The sequence below is a fragment of the Panthera pardus genome, unplaced genomic scaffold (assembly GCF_024362965.1).
Source record: "Panthera pardus isolate Hobbes unplaced genomic scaffold, ASM2436296v1 HiC_scaffold_3, whole genome shotgun sequence".
Lineage (NCBI taxonomy): Eukaryota > Metazoa > Chordata > Mammalia > Carnivora > Felidae > Panthera > Panthera pardus.
In genome coordinates this window covers 12,835,915-12,853,669 of record NW_026526876.1, presented here as the reverse complement: position 1 = coordinate 12,853,669, position 17,755 = coordinate 12,835,915, and the positions used below count along the sequence as shown (strand labels likewise).

At 45.3% G+C, this 17,755-nt stretch overlaps 1 protein-coding gene, 1 long non-coding RNA gene and 1 pseudogene across 11 annotated transcripts in view; 2 read left to right on the top strand and 1 right to left on the bottom strand.

Annotated features, from left to right (window-relative positions):
* The window catches only part of B3GNTL1 (UDP-GlcNAc:betaGal beta-1,3-N-acetylglucosaminyltransferase like 1), a 93,023-nt gene extending 77,027 nt beyond the window's left edge, over positions 1 to 15,996 (bottom strand). For 9 of the 10 annotated variants that reach the window (XR_008418599.1, XR_008418600.1, XR_008418601.1 and 6 more), the window contains exons 1-3: positions 15,871 to 15,996; positions 14,015 to 14,131; positions 13,816 to 13,915 (exon numbers count right to left, since the gene is read on the bottom strand). Coding sequence is in view for 3 of the 10 variants with exons in the window: in XM_053892423.1 (XP_053748398.1) it covers positions 13,816 to 13,915; positions 14,015 to 14,131; positions 15,871 to 15,909 (256 nt within the window). In the remaining 7 variants the exon portion in view is untranslated. Of the gene's footprint in view, positions 1 to 13,815; positions 13,916 to 14,014; positions 14,132 to 15,870 lie in introns of those variants that run through there. The other variant, XR_008418606.1, reaches the window with a different exon arrangement.
* LOC109276726 (eukaryotic translation initiation factor 1-like) lies at positions 3,018 to 3,687 on the top strand (annotated as a pseudogene).
* Positions 15,299 to 17,363, top strand: LOC128774174 (uncharacterized). Its single transcript, XR_008418608.1, has 2 exons — positions 15,299 to 15,449; positions 16,824 to 17,363. It is a non-coding gene; the product is annotated as an uncharacterized LOC128774174 (long non-coding RNA).
* The last annotated feature ends 392 nt before the right edge of the window (positions 17,364 to 17,755 follow it).

The following is a 17,755-nucleotide window of genomic DNA, read 5'->3' as shown; positions in this document are numbered from 1 at the left end:
CAGTGTTACGTTGGGACGCAAAGAGCCCACCCAGACCCAGTGTGTTAAGGAGGGACTGCTCCCTGGAGGAAAACAAATTCAGCAACCATTCAGAGTATAATGAAGCTAACCCTGGGGAAGATTTCCAAAAAATCAAAACGTCACTGAATGGAAATGTCTGTGTAGGTGCGAAGCAGTGACACGCGTGTGATTGGCTGTTAAGCACTCGCCGAACGGGATGCTTTATCAGTACTTAGCTGAATGTATCTCTCAGTGATGGTTCCAGTCACTGCCAGCATTTACTATGCCTGCACATGCACACACCTAGGGGCTTCCCTGTTAGGCGAAGACCCCATGTTCACAAGGTGTGACTGTCCTCAGATCCCTGACGTAGAACGGAAAAGCTGAGAGCACACCACGCTGAGAACGGACATCCCTGGGCTGCCCATGCACGCGGGTGATGTTCACACAGCGCACGAGGATGGCAAATTCATCCAGAATCGGGAGGTCACCTTGGGAAGAGGGCAGGACCAGAAGGGAGAAGGGGGTCTCTCAGGGTGGGTGATGTTGGCTCCTCCTCCAGGTGCCAGTGACATGGTGCTGGCAGTTTGTGAAAATTAACTGAACTGGACAATTACGATAAGTGCACTTTTCTTACGGGTGTTATGTTTTGTTTTGTTTTGTTTTAAGCTTGTTTTTTGAGAGAGAGAGAGAGAGACAGAGCATGAACAGGGGAGTGACAGAGAGAGAGAGGGAGGCACAGAATCTGAAACAGGCTCCAGGCTCTGAGCTGTCAGCACAGAGCCCCACGTGGGGCTCGAAGTCACAGACCATAAGATCATCACCTGAGCTAAAGTCGGACGCTAAACTGAGCCACTCAGGGGCCCCCTCTTTTTTTTTTTTTTTTATAGTGTTTATTTTATTTTTGAGGAGGGGTGGGTAGGGACAGAGAGAGAGAATCCCAGGCAGGCTCCACGCTGTCACAGAGCTTGATGTGAACCCACGAACTGTGAGATCATAACCTGAGCTGAAGACAGATGCTGAACCGATTGAGCCCCGCAGCTGTCCCGGATGTTATGTTTTAATAGATGTTTTAAAAAGTCTTTGGCTTCAAAGTGATTACGACTTACAACTGGGTTGGAAAAAGTGGCTGCGTGCCCACTGAGCCATGCTGGGGTAGCGCCAGGAGAAAGAGCAGAAGCCACAGCCTGCCACGGTGTGGGGAGCACCGGGCTGTCCGCAGCAGGTTGGAAGGCAGGCCTGGCCAGTAAGGAGCGTCAGCAAATTGAGCTGAGACAGCTGAGTCCGGACGGAGGGCAGGGCAGGTTATGGGAGGATTTAGAGGGGCCGAAGGGGCCTCAGGGGCACAGATACACGCTCCACAGAAAAGAGGCTGCCAACACCTGAGTCGAGTTAACCATCTGGTTACAGATTTGGTGCCACGGAGGAAAGTCGCACGAAGTGAAACAGATGTGTGCGGAGGTAAAACAATAAATCCCTTCAAATAATCAGGCTCAGGCGACGTGACCAGGTTCCTTGGCACCAGGGACACAGCAGCGCACTTGCCTCAGGCCACATTAGAGCTCTGGGTTTTCTGTGCTGAGGACAGCACCTCTCCAAGGAGGGGGGGAGAAGGCAGCTGCTCAGTTGGGGGTTTGAGCAAATTCGAGCTCCAGGAAGTCTCCCTGCACCGGTGCCCTGGTGCAGGCTGTTTCCACGCAAGGTGGCAGCTCAATCTTAGCATGAATCCTAGAGCTTAGCCAACGCCAACCGGTTGGCAGACCGGTCCCAGATCTCAAAGAGCCACAGGTGTAATAAGCAGAGAAGAAGGGCACAAGGGGGGCCCCTGGCAGCCGCACCGGCAGCTGCAGAAAGCGCCATCATCACCGTCAAGCACAGCAAACCCAGGGAAAGGCCTCACGCGGTCGAAACCCAAGAGCCGTATGAAGAAGATGAAAATGGGAAGAGACGGCCCACAGTCACATTTAAACTAGCAGGAGTTCTGTTTAAAAAGCTGCTCAGTAGAGTCAGGTTTCAGAAGGGGTACAAATCAAACCCCAGAATTTGGATAATGGAGGAAAATGTCTCACTAAGGAAGCTGGAAGTTCCTCACAATGAGTCCTATGTTTGGCAAAGACAAGGAATTTGCTTTAATATTACTGCCTTGAAGAATGTCAAATGTTTGTGCCAGGGCCTGCTGTCTGAGGGGCTGTCACAAAGGGACGCAGCTGGTTGTCATGGTCACAGCAGGAAAAAAACGCAGCCCTGGCGGGATTGGTGTCCTCACTCTTGGGGAGGGCGGAACTGTGCTGTACTTTCATTTGAGTAAGTGACCGCATTGTTAAGAAATGTTTTGCTCTGTTATGATATGAAATAATAAGTGAATCTTAATCCAATTTAAATAACTCAGCACTCCTGAAAAAAGAAACACTTTGGATTTATGCTCTCCAATAGTCAATGTAACTTTTCCTGCTTAAGAAAATACCATTATAGGAAGATCTGCCCTTTCAGATCTAATCAAATTAACTCCATCCCACACTCGTGTGTTACGGCCCCCATGACTCTGCCTTGCCCGTCTCCAAAGTGACAGCAGATTGCCTCCACTTCTTCACACTATTACAACTGATTTTTCTTAATTGACAAAATACATACAAATGTGACACGACTCAAGTTATATCTAATCTGTGGAAACATTTTATGAAAAACAAAACTTGTTTCTAAGATGGAGGTCAGAGAAGCAATCACACCAGCCACCAAAATGCCTTCAACTTATTTTATCAACTATGGAAGATACAAAACATCTTAGTAAAAGACGATTTGGAAAGGATGTTCAGACTAGTTTCAAAATCCACAATTCGTTTACACACATTTCAGATGCAAGTTGAAACAGATGTTCTACAGTAACTGATTTTTTAAAGTTTTCTATCTCAAACAAACTAAAGACAATGCGAGTAAGAAATCATTTGGGGAAAAAACCAGAACGTCTTCTGGAGGCATGAGATCATGGGGAGGATCAGGATGACAAGAATGGGGCAGGTCCTGGCCCCAGTCACTGAGCCCCACTGAGAACTCAGCAGCCTCCCCCTTGAGCCCCCTCGCTTCCCGACACTCCGTCCCCACTGCCCACCTTCTCCCGCTGCCGCCTTCTACAGGCCCTTTCCACCGAGGAAAAGGAATCGTATTTTATGTCCGCTATCCAGAACCTCCACTCTTTCGACCCCTCTGCTGATGCAAGTAAGGGTGATGATCTGCTTCCTGCTGGCACGAGGATTATATCCGTGTAAGAATTCAACAGAGAAATGGCAGGAAGGCCCTTCCTACTTCCCAAGGGAGCGCTAATGATTATGATAAAAAGAAACTAGCGAAGGTGTTTAAGAAGAAATTTACCTGCAGTGGTACTGTAATTGAGCATCCAGAACATGGAGAGGTAATTCAGCTACAGGGTGACCAGTGTAAGAACATATGCCAGTTCCTTGTAGAGATTGGACTGGCTAAGGACGACCAGCTGAAGGTTCATGGGTTTTAAGTGCTTTTGGCTCACTGAAGCTGAAGTGAGGATTTCCTTGCAATGAGAAGTTCCCTTCTGTCCCTTGTCACAAGTTTAAAAACCTCACAGCTTGTATAATGTAACCATTTGGGGTCTGCTTTTAACTTGGACTAGTGTAACTCCTTCATGTAATAAACTGAAAAGAGGAAAAAAAAAAAAAAAAAGAATGGGGCAGGTCCTGACACTCCTCTAGCACCTATGTCTTCTCAACAATGGGACAGGCACCTGCTGCCTGCAAAGGAAACTGAGGCACAGAGAGGTGAAGGGCGGGGGGGGGGCACCTGGCTGCCTCCTGCCCAGTCTTCTGCCCCAGAAGGCAGGGCCACCTAGAGGCAGTGCCAAAGACTGGTCTTTCCATATGAACTTTATAAAATAGCAGGAGAAAAAGTTTTCTTTTAAGTGACCAATTTTAATGACCATTTGTGGTTTTAAATTTTTTCTAAAGTGTTTACACTTTCCTGCTCTCCAAAGTAGGGTATGGGATGCTGTTTGTGAGGGATGTGGTGCAGGGTCAGGGGCACTTTTTGGGAGAGAAGTATCTGTTTCATTCTGTGAACTCAACCTCTTAACTCACCTCTGTGAACATCCACCCTCTCCTTGGCCTGGAAACACAAAGACAAAGACACAGTGCAGGCAGGACGCTGCAGAAGGGGAAGGCAAGGGGATTCGGAGGCTATGCGTTGAAGCAGCACACTGTTTTGCAGACAGCCAGTGTTCAGAGAGGTTAGCTCTGTTCGAGGGTGGACCCTGCGAGCTCCGGCGGAGACAGCTTGGGTTCAGGGCCCCTCTGTGAACTTGGAGTAAACCAGCAAGTCCAGCAAGGATCAGCACACCTGCCCCAGAAGACCAGGAGAGCTCTGTGAGGTCATGCCAGGGGCACACACGTGAGGGTCAGGAGTGAGACCAGGGGAGACCAGGGCAGCCTCCTGACCACCAAAACTGGCAGACTGAGCAGAGAGAGGAAATAGGACAGGAAGGGGCTTCGAGGGCAAGAAGCATCTGGGAAGAGTGGACGTCCCTCCCACTCACACCTCTCCTGCTCACACCTTGCCACGCTGAAACACAAACCCTACCCTGCACCCTGACTACCTGTCCACCCTGAAAGGAAAGTCACATGCCAGTCTGAACAGAACTAGTAACAGAGCCAACACTTCTCTGGCCCTACAGGAGGGGATCCAGAGGGATCCCAAACTTTCACCCTGCCCACCCCTGAAATATGAGGAGAGCTGCAAGGTTCCCTGAGGACCGCCCATGAGGGAGAGGGGCTGGCGCCACACTACTCCTGAGGTTAATTCTCAACTGTGGATGCACCCCAGCCTCTCTCAGGAAGTGTCCACAAGTGTCCACAATCCCAGTGCAGAGGCTGCACCCAAACCAATCACTTGAGAAGATCTTAGGGTAGGACTCAGGCATCAGGGCTCCCAAAACTCCGCAGGTGCTTCTCACATGTAACCAAAGCTGAGGCCCACTATTTAAAGAAGGACACACTCCTAAAACCTTCAGCGGCCTGTCCTCCAGCTTCAGCCTCATCATCTGGACCTCCTCTTCCAACCCAGCAGTGTATGCAGACATGCTATTTTCAAGTCTTACACAAAAACTTTAAAGTGAAGCTAAAGGAAGCCCAATATATTACAATTAAAGCTAAGAATGTAAAGCTAATCATTCAGTATAAAAGCAGAGGGTGAATGAAAAGCAATGATACCTTGACCCAGCATTATAAATTTCAAACTCAAAATGTAAAGACAAAAATCTTAAAAACTTTCAGAAAAGATACCTTTAAAGAGTCAGACTGTCATAAGATTTCTTATCAAAACCAGAGGACACCAGAAGATAATGAGGCAATCCTTCAAAATTCTAAGGGAAATTATTTTGTATGTAGAATTCTATACCCAGCCAAACTGTCAGTTGAGCCTAAGTACAAAATGAAGACATTTTTAGACATGTAAAAACTCTAAACATTTTACCATCTACACACCAGATATGGAAAATTTACTTTAAGGACTACTCTAGCAACACTAAATAACACTTATAAGACAAAAATTAAATAAAAGAAAAAGAGAAGCAAGGAAACCAAACAATGGCAAGTGTAGAAAGCAGAAGAGAACAAGACAGAATGTTTTTACAGGCTCCACAGACCCTAACACTTGGGAGCCCCCAGGGCCCGGCATGGAGTCAGCCGCAGAGGCACCCAGGTCTGAGTCTGAGCCAGCACAAGGTCTGCGGTGAACGATAGTCACTCACCTGTTATACTGCAAGTGCTGTCTTTACAAGGTCTAAAGTGTCAGCATCAACTTATTATTAAAGCACGTAAAATAAAAAGTTATAGAACAGAATGTGAAGATTACACACCCTGAAAATATGACTATATTATAACAAACAAACTCCCTGAGGGGGGAACACAGGAAGTGTGGTGAGGAGCACTTCAGCAGCTGAACGTTTCCTCTTTCACAGTGAGCACTAACTCACACATGTGGGTCAAACAAATCAAATAAGAACCAAAAAACACTGGTTGCTTCCAGGGTGTGGGGCTTCTAGGTTTCACTGTAGACCTTTCTGTATGCCTGAATTTCTTTTTATCAATGCTAGTATTAAAAAAAATGTGTTATTCCTCAAAGCAGACATTTGTGAGAATGAATAAATGCTTTTTTTCTGTCATGTACATTCAGGCTGGAGGGCTAGTTCATATGGAAGGTTGAGACAAAGGTTGTTGTGCTATACATGATTACTGCTTGCACAAATGCTCTACCAGCAAGTCCAAGGCCTTCTGCTCTTATCCCTAAGCCAGTCACCAAACAAGCACCAAAGAGCTACAGACCAATTTTCCATATGTCTACAGATGCAAAAATCCTAAAGAAACCTGAATAATTATATTGTATAAAAACAGTATCATGTCATTGCAGGTTTGTTCTGGTGCTGTTCATTATTAAGAGAAATACTAACACACTGTAATAAATATGTTAGGAGAAAAAAAAAAAAGCAATCACCTTAACAGATACCAAAGGGACATTTAATAAAATTCTATACTGATCCCTCGTTTTCTGAATGCTTACTAAGTTAGGAATCACAAGTTAACTTGAGAAAGGTATCTGTCAGAAAGCAACAATAAATATGATACTTAACACGGAAACACTAACACTCCCACTAAGTCAGGAACAATACAAGGATTCAGTAATGTGGCCGCACATTGTTCTTCCTGACTTCTTATCCCAAGAGAAAAATATGAACAGTGAAGTATAAATTAGAACAACAAAACGAAAGAATAACATTTATTCAGGATTAGATCGCCTAAATGGAAAATCAGAGATATTGTAAAAAACTAAGTTGGATAAGATAGTGCACCAACAAACTGGTAGTCTACCCCACCCACCTAATCCCAGCACTAGAAGCGCCTTAGAAACAAAAGAAAATTGTAAGACTCCTTCCTCTACAGGAGACAGAAGGAGGCTGTACCCTGGCAGGGGAGGAAACCCAAATACCACAGTCCAGGGACTTAGTTAAGAAGAACTTCTGGGTTCTTCTGTTCAGGCGAAGCTGACCGCTTGGGTGAGCTGACTGGCCATCCCTCCCTCATCACCATGAAGCCAAAGAACAGCAGGCTCAGGAGGCACCAGCAGGGCAAGGAGAGGCTGTTCCCACTAATGCACAAGACCAGCAGTCTCAGGCCTTCCCCTTCCCTTCTCCCCATCCACTCTGCAAAGGGGAAGCAATTGCATGGGACAAAGGAAGACAGAAAGGTAGAAAGAAGGGAGCAAGGCAAGAGAGGGAGGAAGCAGATAGAAGCCGTACAGGATGGTTACCTGAGGGCAAGGTCACCTGTATGGGAGGCGAGCTGGGGGCAGCACACAAGGACTAAAGAAAGGTCCTGCATCTTGTGATGAGATGTCCTCATCACAGGGTCCACCAGCCCCCGCACAAGTGCCAGACGAGGACACACAAATGGTAAGGAACTCATCACCAGCAGACCGCCACTGCAAGAAGTGTAGTCTTTCGGGCAGAAGGAAAATGACAGCAAATGGAAATGTGGGTCTGGAAGTGAAAGAGCAGCGCAAATAGTGACTGTATGGGTAAAAACGTGATTCTCTTTCTTATTACGTATGTCTCATAACAGTTAACGCCAGTGTCCTGTGCGGTTTACAATACAGGCAAAGTAAAACGCAGGACAAGGTAGCATAAAGAGCAGAGAGGAGAAACGTGTGAATACTGTTGTAAGGTTCTTATGTTACACGTGTAGATGGACCTTTGAAAAGCTGATCTTGGTAAACTGAAGATGTATATATACTAAAACCCTAAATCAACCCCTAAAACAGCAAAACTAAATTATAGCTACTAAGCCAACAGAAGATAAAATAGAACCAAGAATTTTGATTGGAGTCCGGCTCCGGGCATGACAGCATGCAGAGCCCCATGGATTGCCTAAAATAGAAGCCTGTGAACATCACGAGGAACCAACTGCCATTCAGTCTCTGGAAGTGGGGATTGAAGAAATATTTACTGAAGAAGATGACCGAGACTCAGTAAGAACATTGAGGGTCTGTGGTACTTGAACCAAGACCTGCTCCACCCCGCCCTCCCCAAAGAGGAAATCCCACCTAGACAGACACTCAGGTTCCCCTTCCCCTTGCCAACATACAGAAATCCTGGGGGCTGCAGGACATCGGCACTCGTCACCCTGACTGCAGGCTCCTGTTGCTGTGGCTGAGTCCCCAACAGTGGAGAAGTAGGGCTCCTTCTCCCCCCACCCCCAACTCCCAACCTGGGACAGGTTGGCTCCTGCCCCTGCTCCATTTGCAACACAGTGTGGAGAAACCCACTCTTGCACTGTGGTGAAAGACACCTGGTAGAGGGGGTAGGGGTCGGGTCTAAAGTGGCTTCTCAGGGCAGTCAAGGCACAAGGCAGGGGGTAACATACTCAAAGTACTCAAAAAGAAAAGCTGTTAACCAAGAATCCTATTCCGGAAAAGTTATCTTTCAAAAATCAAGGAGAATTAAGACATCTGCCTTATAAACAATACTAAAGGAAATTCTTCAGGCTAAAAAGACTGACCCAAGGGATTCCAGGGAGTACTTCAAATCCATTAAAAAACAACAACAACAACAACAAAGGTAATTGGTAATTATAAAAGAGAATATAAATATATATTTTTCCTTTCCTCCTTTAATTGATTTAAAAAGCAATTGTATAACACAACATATAAATAATGTATTGTTAGGCCTATAACATATAGAAATTCTTCATCTGGCAAAATCATCCTCTAAAAATGGACAAATTAAGATATTCCCAGATCTAATAAGTGCTGAGGGAGCTCGTCACTAGTAAGCCTGCCCCACAAGAAATGCTAACGGAAGTCCTGCCGGCTGTCATGCAAGAGCACCAGGCAATAAGCTGAAACCATACGCGGGAGTGAAAAACACTAATAAAGGTTACTCATAGGTAAATATAAAATCCAGTATTGTTCTATTTTTACTCTGAATGTTTTCTTATCTAAAAGTCAAATACATCGAGCAATGATTATAAATCTACGTCAGTAGGTGCATGAAATCGATGTAAACTGTGACAACATAAAGTGGGAGGTACAGAACTGCATGGCGCAGAGCTTTAAACACTATTGAAGCTAAGCTGATGTTAATTTAAACTAGATTGTCATAAATTTACTACGTTAATTGTAATGTCCACAGTAAGCACTAAGAAAATAACTTTCAAATACACAGAATAGGAAATGAGAAGGGAGTCAAAATGGCATACTAGACATAAAGAATTATTACATATTTCAATAAATACATGAAATGCTCCAATTAAAGACAAAGATTGGGAGAATAGATTTAAAAAGTACATGACCCTTTTATTTATTTTTTAAAAATATTTATTTTTGAATGTTATGTTTATTTATTTATTTATTTATTTATTTATTCGTGAACCGTGCGATCATGACCTGAACCAAAGTTGATCCATTTAAATGCTGTCTATAAGAGATTCACCTTAGATCTAAAGGCACAAAGGAGTTAAAAGTGAAAGGACAGAAAAATATATTCCATTCAACTAGAAACCAAAAGGGTTTCTAGGGGTGGTTGGTTATACTGATACCAGGCCGTAAGTCAAAAAATATTATTAGAAGCAAAGAATGTTCTATATTGATAAAAGGGTCAGTCAAAAGGACATAACAATTATAAAACCATATACACCTAACAGGAGAGTCCCAAAATAAGTGAAGCAAAAACTGACAGAATAGAAGTGAGAAATAGTTCTACTAGAATAGTTGAAGACTTCAAAACCCCACTTTCAATAATGGATAGACCATCTAGACAGATGATCAGTAAGGAAACAGAAGACTTGAACAACATTATAAACCAAAAGACCTAACAGACATATACAGATGCCCTACCCCAAAACAACAGAATATCCTTAGACATATCCCTAGAATATGCTTAGATACTCTTTGAGACACATTCCCAGAGATATGTGGAAATGGAAACACAACACACCAAAACTTGTGGGACACAACAAAAGCAGTGCTCAGAGAGAATTTGCAGCTATAGATGCCTATATAAAAGAGATCTCAAATCACTAACCTAATTTCACATGTTAAGAAGCTAAAAAACTAAACACAAAACTAGCAGAGGAAGGAAGTAATAAAGATCAGACCAGAAATAAATGAAATTGAAAGGAGGGAGGGAGAGGGAGAGGGAGAGGGAGAGGGAGAGGGAGAGGGAGAGGGAGAGGGAGAGAGAGAGAGAGAAAATCAGTGAAAACAAACATTGGTTCTTTGAAAAGATCAACAAAATTGGCAAACCTTCAGCTGGACCAATAAAAGAACTCAAATTACCAAATCCAAAATGAAAGTGGGTACCTTAATACTGACCTTAACAAATGTAAAAGGAGTCTAAGAGAATACTACAAACAACTGTGTGCCAACCAATTAAACAACCTACATGAAAGGGACAAATTCCTAGAAACACACAAACTACCAAACCCAACTCAAGAAGAAATAAAAAAAATATGAACAGACCTATAACAACTAAATAGATTGAATCAGTAATCAAAACCTTCCAACAAAGAAAAGCTCAGGACCAGATGGCTTCACTGATGAATTCTACCATTTAGAGAATAACACCAATCCTTCCCACACTCTTCCAAAAAACAGAAAAAAAGGAAAACACTTAACTCATTCTATGAGGTCAGCTCCACTCTGATATCATAGCCAAAGACATCACAGGAAAGGAAAATCACACACCAACATCCCTTACAAACATATATACAGAAATCTCCACAACAGGTTAATCTATACACAATCTATACACAAAAGGTAAATTAGTGGTGGCGCAGGGCTGGGGGAAGTAGGGTGTGGAGGATGATGACTGAAGGGTACCGGGTTCCTATCTGAAGTGATGATAATGTCCTAAAACTGACTGTGGGGGTGGCTGCACAGATCTGTGAATATACCAGGAACCACTCGACCGTATACTTTGATGGGTGAATTGTGTGGCATATGAATACATTTGTTATAAAAAATATTTGATTAACCCAAAAGAAGGCAGAAAAGGAGGGAAAGGAGGGGGAAAAAACAGAAGCAACTAATATAAAACTAATAGCAAGAAGACAGACTAAAAGCTATCATTAATCACATTAAATGTAACTAATGCAAACATTCCAGTTAAAAGGTGAAGATGGTCAGATTGGATTTGCTGTCTATAAGAATCTACAGGGAGGGGGTACTGTTTAAAGGAGGTACCCTTCAACAAATGGGTTAAAAGTTTAAAAAGATGGAAAAGATATACTATATTAACACTAGTCAAAATAAAGCCAGAGCAGTTAAATTAATATGAAACAATGTATATTTCAGAGCAAAGAATATTAGCCAGATAGAGAGGGTTATTTCATAATGATGAAGGGTCAATTCTTCATAACAACCCTAAACGTTAACCGAGTTTCAAAATATTGGAAGCCCAAACTGACAAAACTAGAGACGAACAGACAAATGTACAGAGTTGGGAGATTTCAATGCCCCCTCTCAATAATGGAAAGAACAAACAGACCCCAAATTGGCAAGAACACAGTAGATTTAAACAAGACTCCTCAGCTTGACCTGATTCACATTTATGGAGAACTCCATCCAACACCATCGGCTACACAACCTTCTCAAGTACACGTGGGACATTTGCCAAGACAGGCCACAACCTGGGCCATAAAATAAATTTTACTAAATTTAAAGATTCAAGTCAAAGCATGTTCTCTTACTACAGAGGAATTACATTAGAAATAATTAATAAAATATATATGGAAAATCCCTCAAATATTTGGAAACTAAATAACATACTTCTAAATAAGCCATGAGTCAGTAAGTCAAAATAAGAAGGTGTTTTGAAACTGAAGAAAAAGGAAAGGAACATATCAAAATTTGTGTGATGTTTCTAAAGCAATAGTAAGAGAAAAATTTCTATTACTAAATGCCTATATTAGAAAAGAAGAAAGGTCTCAAATCAGTGACCTCAGCTTCCACCTTAAGAATTACGTGGGGCACCTGGATGGCTCAATTGGTTAAGTGTATGACTTCAGCTCAGGTCATGATCTCGCAGTTTGTGAGTTCGAGCCCCACGTCCAGTTCCATGCTGACAGCCCAAAGCCTGGAGCCTGCTTCAGATTCTGTGTCTCCTCCTCTCTCTGCCCCTCCCCTGCTCATGCTCTGTCTCTCAATTATAATAAATAAACATTAAAAAAACACAACAACACAGAACTAGGAAATGAACTCAGGTGCCTGGGTGGCTCAGTTGGTTAGGTAACCGACTTCGGCTCAGGTTATGATCTCACGGTTTGTGAGTTCGAGCCCTGTGTAGGGCTCTGTGCTGACAGCTCAGAGCCTGGAGACCGTTTTGGATTCTGTGTCTTGCTCTCTGCCCCTCCCCTGCTTATGCTCTCTTTCCTTCAAAAGTAAATTAAAAAAAAAAAAAAAAAAAGAATTAGTAAGTGAACAAATTAAATCCGAAGTAAGCAGAAGAAAGAAAATAATACAGATCAGAGTGGAAACAGAAAACAGGCAAAATAGAAAAAAGAACTATATAGAAAATCAATGAAACCAAATGCTAGTTCTTTAAGATTAAAAAAAAAATTGGATAAAAGTAAATCAAATGTCACAAGAAAAGAATTTTAAGAAGTAGAGGTGACCAATATTATGATCAATCACACTACAAATAAAAACACCCCAGTTTTTTGTTAGGCTGAATAAGTAAAGTATGCATGGTAGTCTCATACAAATCCTTACCAAAGAATAAGAAATTCAGGTGTACTGGGTTCTTAACAGGGATAAACTTTAGGGGTGCCTGGATGGCTCAGTCAGTTGAAAAACCAATTCGATTTCAGCTCAGGTCATGATCCTAGGGTCATAGGATTGAGCCCTGCATCAGGCTCTGTGCTAAGCACGGAGACTGCTTGGGATTCTCTCTTCTCTCTCTCTCTCTGGTTCTCCCCTGCGTGCGCTCTCTCTCAAAAAAAAAAAAAAAAAAAAAAAAAAAAGAAAAGAAAAGAAAAAAGAAAAAGTGATAAACTTCATTTTTTAGGATATTTTTCACCAGAATTTGAACATGAAACTATTTTTTTTTAATTTTTTTTAACGTTTATTTATTTTTGAGACAGAGAGAGAGCATGAACGGGGGAGGGTCAGAGAGAGGGAGACACAGAATCTGAATCAGGCTCCAGGCTCTGAGCTGTCAGCACAGAGCCCAACGCGGGGCTCGAACTCACGGACCGTGAGATCATGACCCGAGCGGAAGTCGGCCGCTTAACCGACTGAGCCACCCAGGCGCCCCGAACATGAAACTATTATGAAAGTTAATAAAAGGAAACTTTATTTAGTAGAGTGGAGTTAGGAGATGGGCAGGGGAAGCTGTGGGCCCAGCACTAGTTAGCAATCGCAGACCCAACAGGAGGAGAGGCACCTTGCAGGTGGACACTACTTACTCAGCAACAGGAAGGTTTCCTGCTGCTCCGGCAACAGCCCAGCCAATGAGAAGCCACCATACTTCCAGCTCCCAGTATAGTCCAATGGACATTCTGTTTACAACAGCCCCGCCCAACCTCCCGCCTCCTCTATAAAAGCCTCCCCGCCTTACTCTCCAGACTTGCCTGTAATTCTGGTGAGGTTTTCCTGTCCTAGGTTGGGATTCTCTGCTATTCTCAAATAACCCCATCTTTACCAGTAAAATAGTTGGCAGTGTTGTTTTAAAGTTACCAGTGTTTAAGTACACAAGTCATAAGAAACCATTCCTTACAGTTGAATAAACTAAACAGGGTCACTAACCTCCTCGGGGTGAAGGAGAATCATGTCCTCCAATGACCACGAGGACACCAGAGTTTTCCAGTTTCACTTTCCATTTCTCAATGATAGTCATAGACTTGTCCTGAAAGCACAAGGACATTGGCAGTTCAGGAAGCTTTCCTCAAAACAGATGTGACTGTTCATGCTAGGGCTAAATCACCAACAGGAAGTTCGTAAGTACCTTACTAGCATCATTAAAAACCGAGAGCTCCATGGAGCCTTCAAAGTCCTGTTGCAAAACAGACTCCAAGCACTCGTCCAGCCACAGTTCAGCGTTGTAGACCGGGAGGATAATAGACTGCAATTCAAAAGAAGTGGATTAACAAATGTAAGTGTGAGGGCTAATAATGCCTTTCCTCCATTCCGGTTTACTTTCCTGTTAACCCTGAGCATTAGCCCCATGCTCATTTCCAAAGGGCGAGGCCCGAGATACAGAATAATTGGGAATAAGGCTTCCAAAGAATGTGTCACCAAAACAGAAGGTGCCTGTTCCTTCTCTCCAAGCTCTAATGTTCTTTTGCTCCGTAAGATTTATTATGTCTTAGATTTCACTGAATTGTCTTTGGGATACTTTTGAAAAGGAAACAAAAATATTAAAGGCATAAAAAATTTTCACAGTTCAATGGCAAATTCATGTGTTCTCCAATCACTGGTCAGAAACATCATTTCGGCATCTGTGTATCTTCTAATTCACTCATAAAAATAATCTATTGGTCCTTTTCTTGGTGGAGTAAGCATTTTCAGTGAACCATGACATTAGAGAAACTCCAGCAAAGAAACTCTTTTCAAGTGCCTGGACACAGGCTTTAACAAAGTATGGGGGTGGGTACTGGGAAAATGGGGGTGACCTCCATCTATCTCTCTCTCCTTTTGCTCTACTGAGTTTAGGACAGTTTGGTGCTGTCTTTCTCTCCTACAGCCCAAATCAAACAAAAATCTCTAAAGTGTGTGGAGTAAAACAAGTGAAACCTGACTGCCAACAAAACAGCTGATTACTGGAATTATCTTAATTTTGTACGTTACCACATTAAGCAATATGAAATACCCAAAGACAGAAATTACAGTCTACCCTAACCCTTGAGTTTATACCCTAATGAGGAGTGGACAAATTCCTACACAAGAAGACAGAACACGGTCATCCAGGTGTGTGTACACAGTGCATATGCATACACATACGCATGGGCACAAACGATATGCACATACGTGAGTATTCAGTATCTACCTGCAGTATAGACAGGATTATAAAAATACTAAATCTGAATACGGTTTTGAAAAACTCATAGATTGAAAATATAATTCAAATTCTTTACTCTGTGGATCTGATTCAACAGCGAGAACCTTGCCTGAATCTGTTAGCCAAAAAGTGGTTACCTAATTTACTCACATATTTACTTTCCTTTTAGTGTTTATTATTTTTGCGAGTGATAGAGAGAGAGACAGAGAGCAGGGTAGTGGCAGAGAGAGACACACACAGAATCGGAAGCAGGCTCCAGGCTCTGAGCTGTCAGCACAGAGCCCAACTAGGGGCTGGACTCACAAACCAGATCATGACCTGAGCCCAAGTCAGAAGCTTAATCGACTGACCCACCCAGGCACCCCACATATTTACTTTTAAAGTAAGCATTATTCTTTAATGGAAAAGAAAAAAGGAAAGCATGTTTTTAATGTCCCCAAGATCTACAATAGAAAACAATGTGGATTTCCGTCAAAGATGGGTCGTAATTAAGTTCTGTTGGCACTCTTCTGCTGGAGGTTGCTTTGGGTACAGACCCCCCTAGGAAAGCTCCTGGGAAGTGGTGACCCTCAGTAGGCGACGTGGGGGTGAGGAGAAGGGACAGGGAAGGAGGAAGAGAGAGAGCGGAGGCTGGAGGTAAGAGGAGACAAAGGGGAGTCGGGGAGGGAGGGGACGGGAGGAGACGAGGGGACGAGGGGAGAGGACGAGAGGAGGGGAGAGGACGAGAGGAGGGGAGGGGACGGAGAGAGGGGGGAGGGGACAGGAGGAGGGGCCGAGGTGGTCCCCGCGGCCCGGGCACCTACCACGTGGGGCGCCGCGGCGCGGTCCCCGTGGGCCTGCATGGCCGCGAGCTCCTTCAGCCGCCCCGCCCCTTGAGCCCGCAGCCACGCCCACGTTGGCCTACGGCGCGTGCGCGGGCGGCTCGCCCGGAATGCCCCCCCCTCCCCCACCCCAGGCCTGCCGCCTCCGGTTGGCGTGGTAAGCCTGCGATCTAGCGGGGAGTGGAGAGGAGCGGCCTAGAGAGGCTGGAAGCACGGAGCGGGGGAGCAGCGCCCCCGCGCGCCCAGGGCGGGGAAGGGGGCGGGCCCGGGGAAGGGGAGGCCTGTGGGGAGGAGAGTGGGCGGGACGGTGGCGGGTCGGGGGGGCGGGCCCGTTGGGAGGAGGAGGGCTCGGGGGGCAGGGGCAGACCTGGGGAGGGGAAGAGCTCGGGCCCAAGTGGAGCGGGGAGCTGGGGGAGGGCGGGAGGAAGGCAGGGCAGGGGGCAGGCCGGGGCCGGGGGGGAGGGCGGGGCGGGGGGAAGAGGTGGACCCGTGGGGAGGAGAGGGGCAGGGGGTGGGCCCTGGGGGAGGGGGGGCGGGAGGGTTGGGGAAGGGGCGGGGCGGGCACGTGGGGAGGGGCAGGGGGCGGGGTCGACGAGCCCTGGGGAGGGGGAGGGGCGGGAGATGGGCTCCTGGGGAGGGGGCGGGGCCGGCCGGGCGGTGATGTGTGCGGGTTCCTGGAGGCCGGGGCCTTGTGCTTTGGAGCTTGGGCGGCTTTTGTGTCCCCGTGTGTCCTTTCTCTGCCCTGTCCTTGGGCCCCCCAGCCCTCCTGCTCTCACCTGCGGGAATTAATCAGCTCTGGAGTGCTCAGTGAAATAAAATGTTATAAACATCCTTTGGTTGTGGAGAAGGTGGGGTTTGTGAGAAATCACGCTGTGCTGTTGGTTACAACTTAAAATCCAAACCAGATGACCTTTAACATCACCTTTTTTTAAAAGAAAGGAAGCACGTGACAAGTCATCTGACCGACCCGACGCAGGACCAGGAGAAGGCTGAGAGGGAGACGAGGACACCCGAGCCTTCCCCCAGGAGGAAGGGGCGTAGGGGCGGGGCCTCGGTGTGCCGCGGGCCTCCACCCCTCATTTCTGTCTCCCCAGCCGGACAAGGGTTGTCTGGGCTCAGCGCTCCTGTCCTAGAGCCCCTAACCCACGTGTGTCTCCTTGCAGCTCTGTGCAGCAGAGTCCCCGAGACCCTTACCCCACTGTTTGGCACCGAGTAGTGGTGTCCTGTCAGCGGTGTGACCCCTGGGAGCTTGCGCCCCTCCCGGTGGGACAGGCCCGTGAGGGCCCACTGAGTTCTGCCTGAAGCTCGTGGACCAGTGGCAGCACTCACTCACGTTAGGGTGATTATCCCCCACGTTGGTCCCAACCAACGTAAATTTATGACCGAGTTTATAGCTATCACTGCCGGCACAGATTTTCTCTTGCCCCAAACCAAGAATATTCCACAAACTAACAATTAAAACAAAGCCAAACTTATTCTTTAGATTTTTAAAGCATCACTTTAAATGTAATTTTTCCTTAACCTGCGTCAGTATTTGCAAAGCCCTTATATGGGTTGAAACTCTTAGGTAAGATGGGTAAAAATGCAACCTTATTTACAGTGGCATATTAGGACTAGCTTATTTTAAACAAGTTGGTAGAAAGCCTCAGAGTAGTGGGGCTCCTGGGTGGCTCAGTAGGTTGAGTGTCTGAGTCTTGATCTCAGGATCATGAGTTCAAGTTCAGCTGCTGGGCTCCACCCTGGATGTGAAGCCTACTTTAAAAAAACAAACAAACAAAGCCTCCTAGTAACTCCCGGAATACCTGCAGGCTTTAGAGCCACAACCCTCAGCAAGCAATGGGAGGAAGAGGTAAGAGGTCATACATGG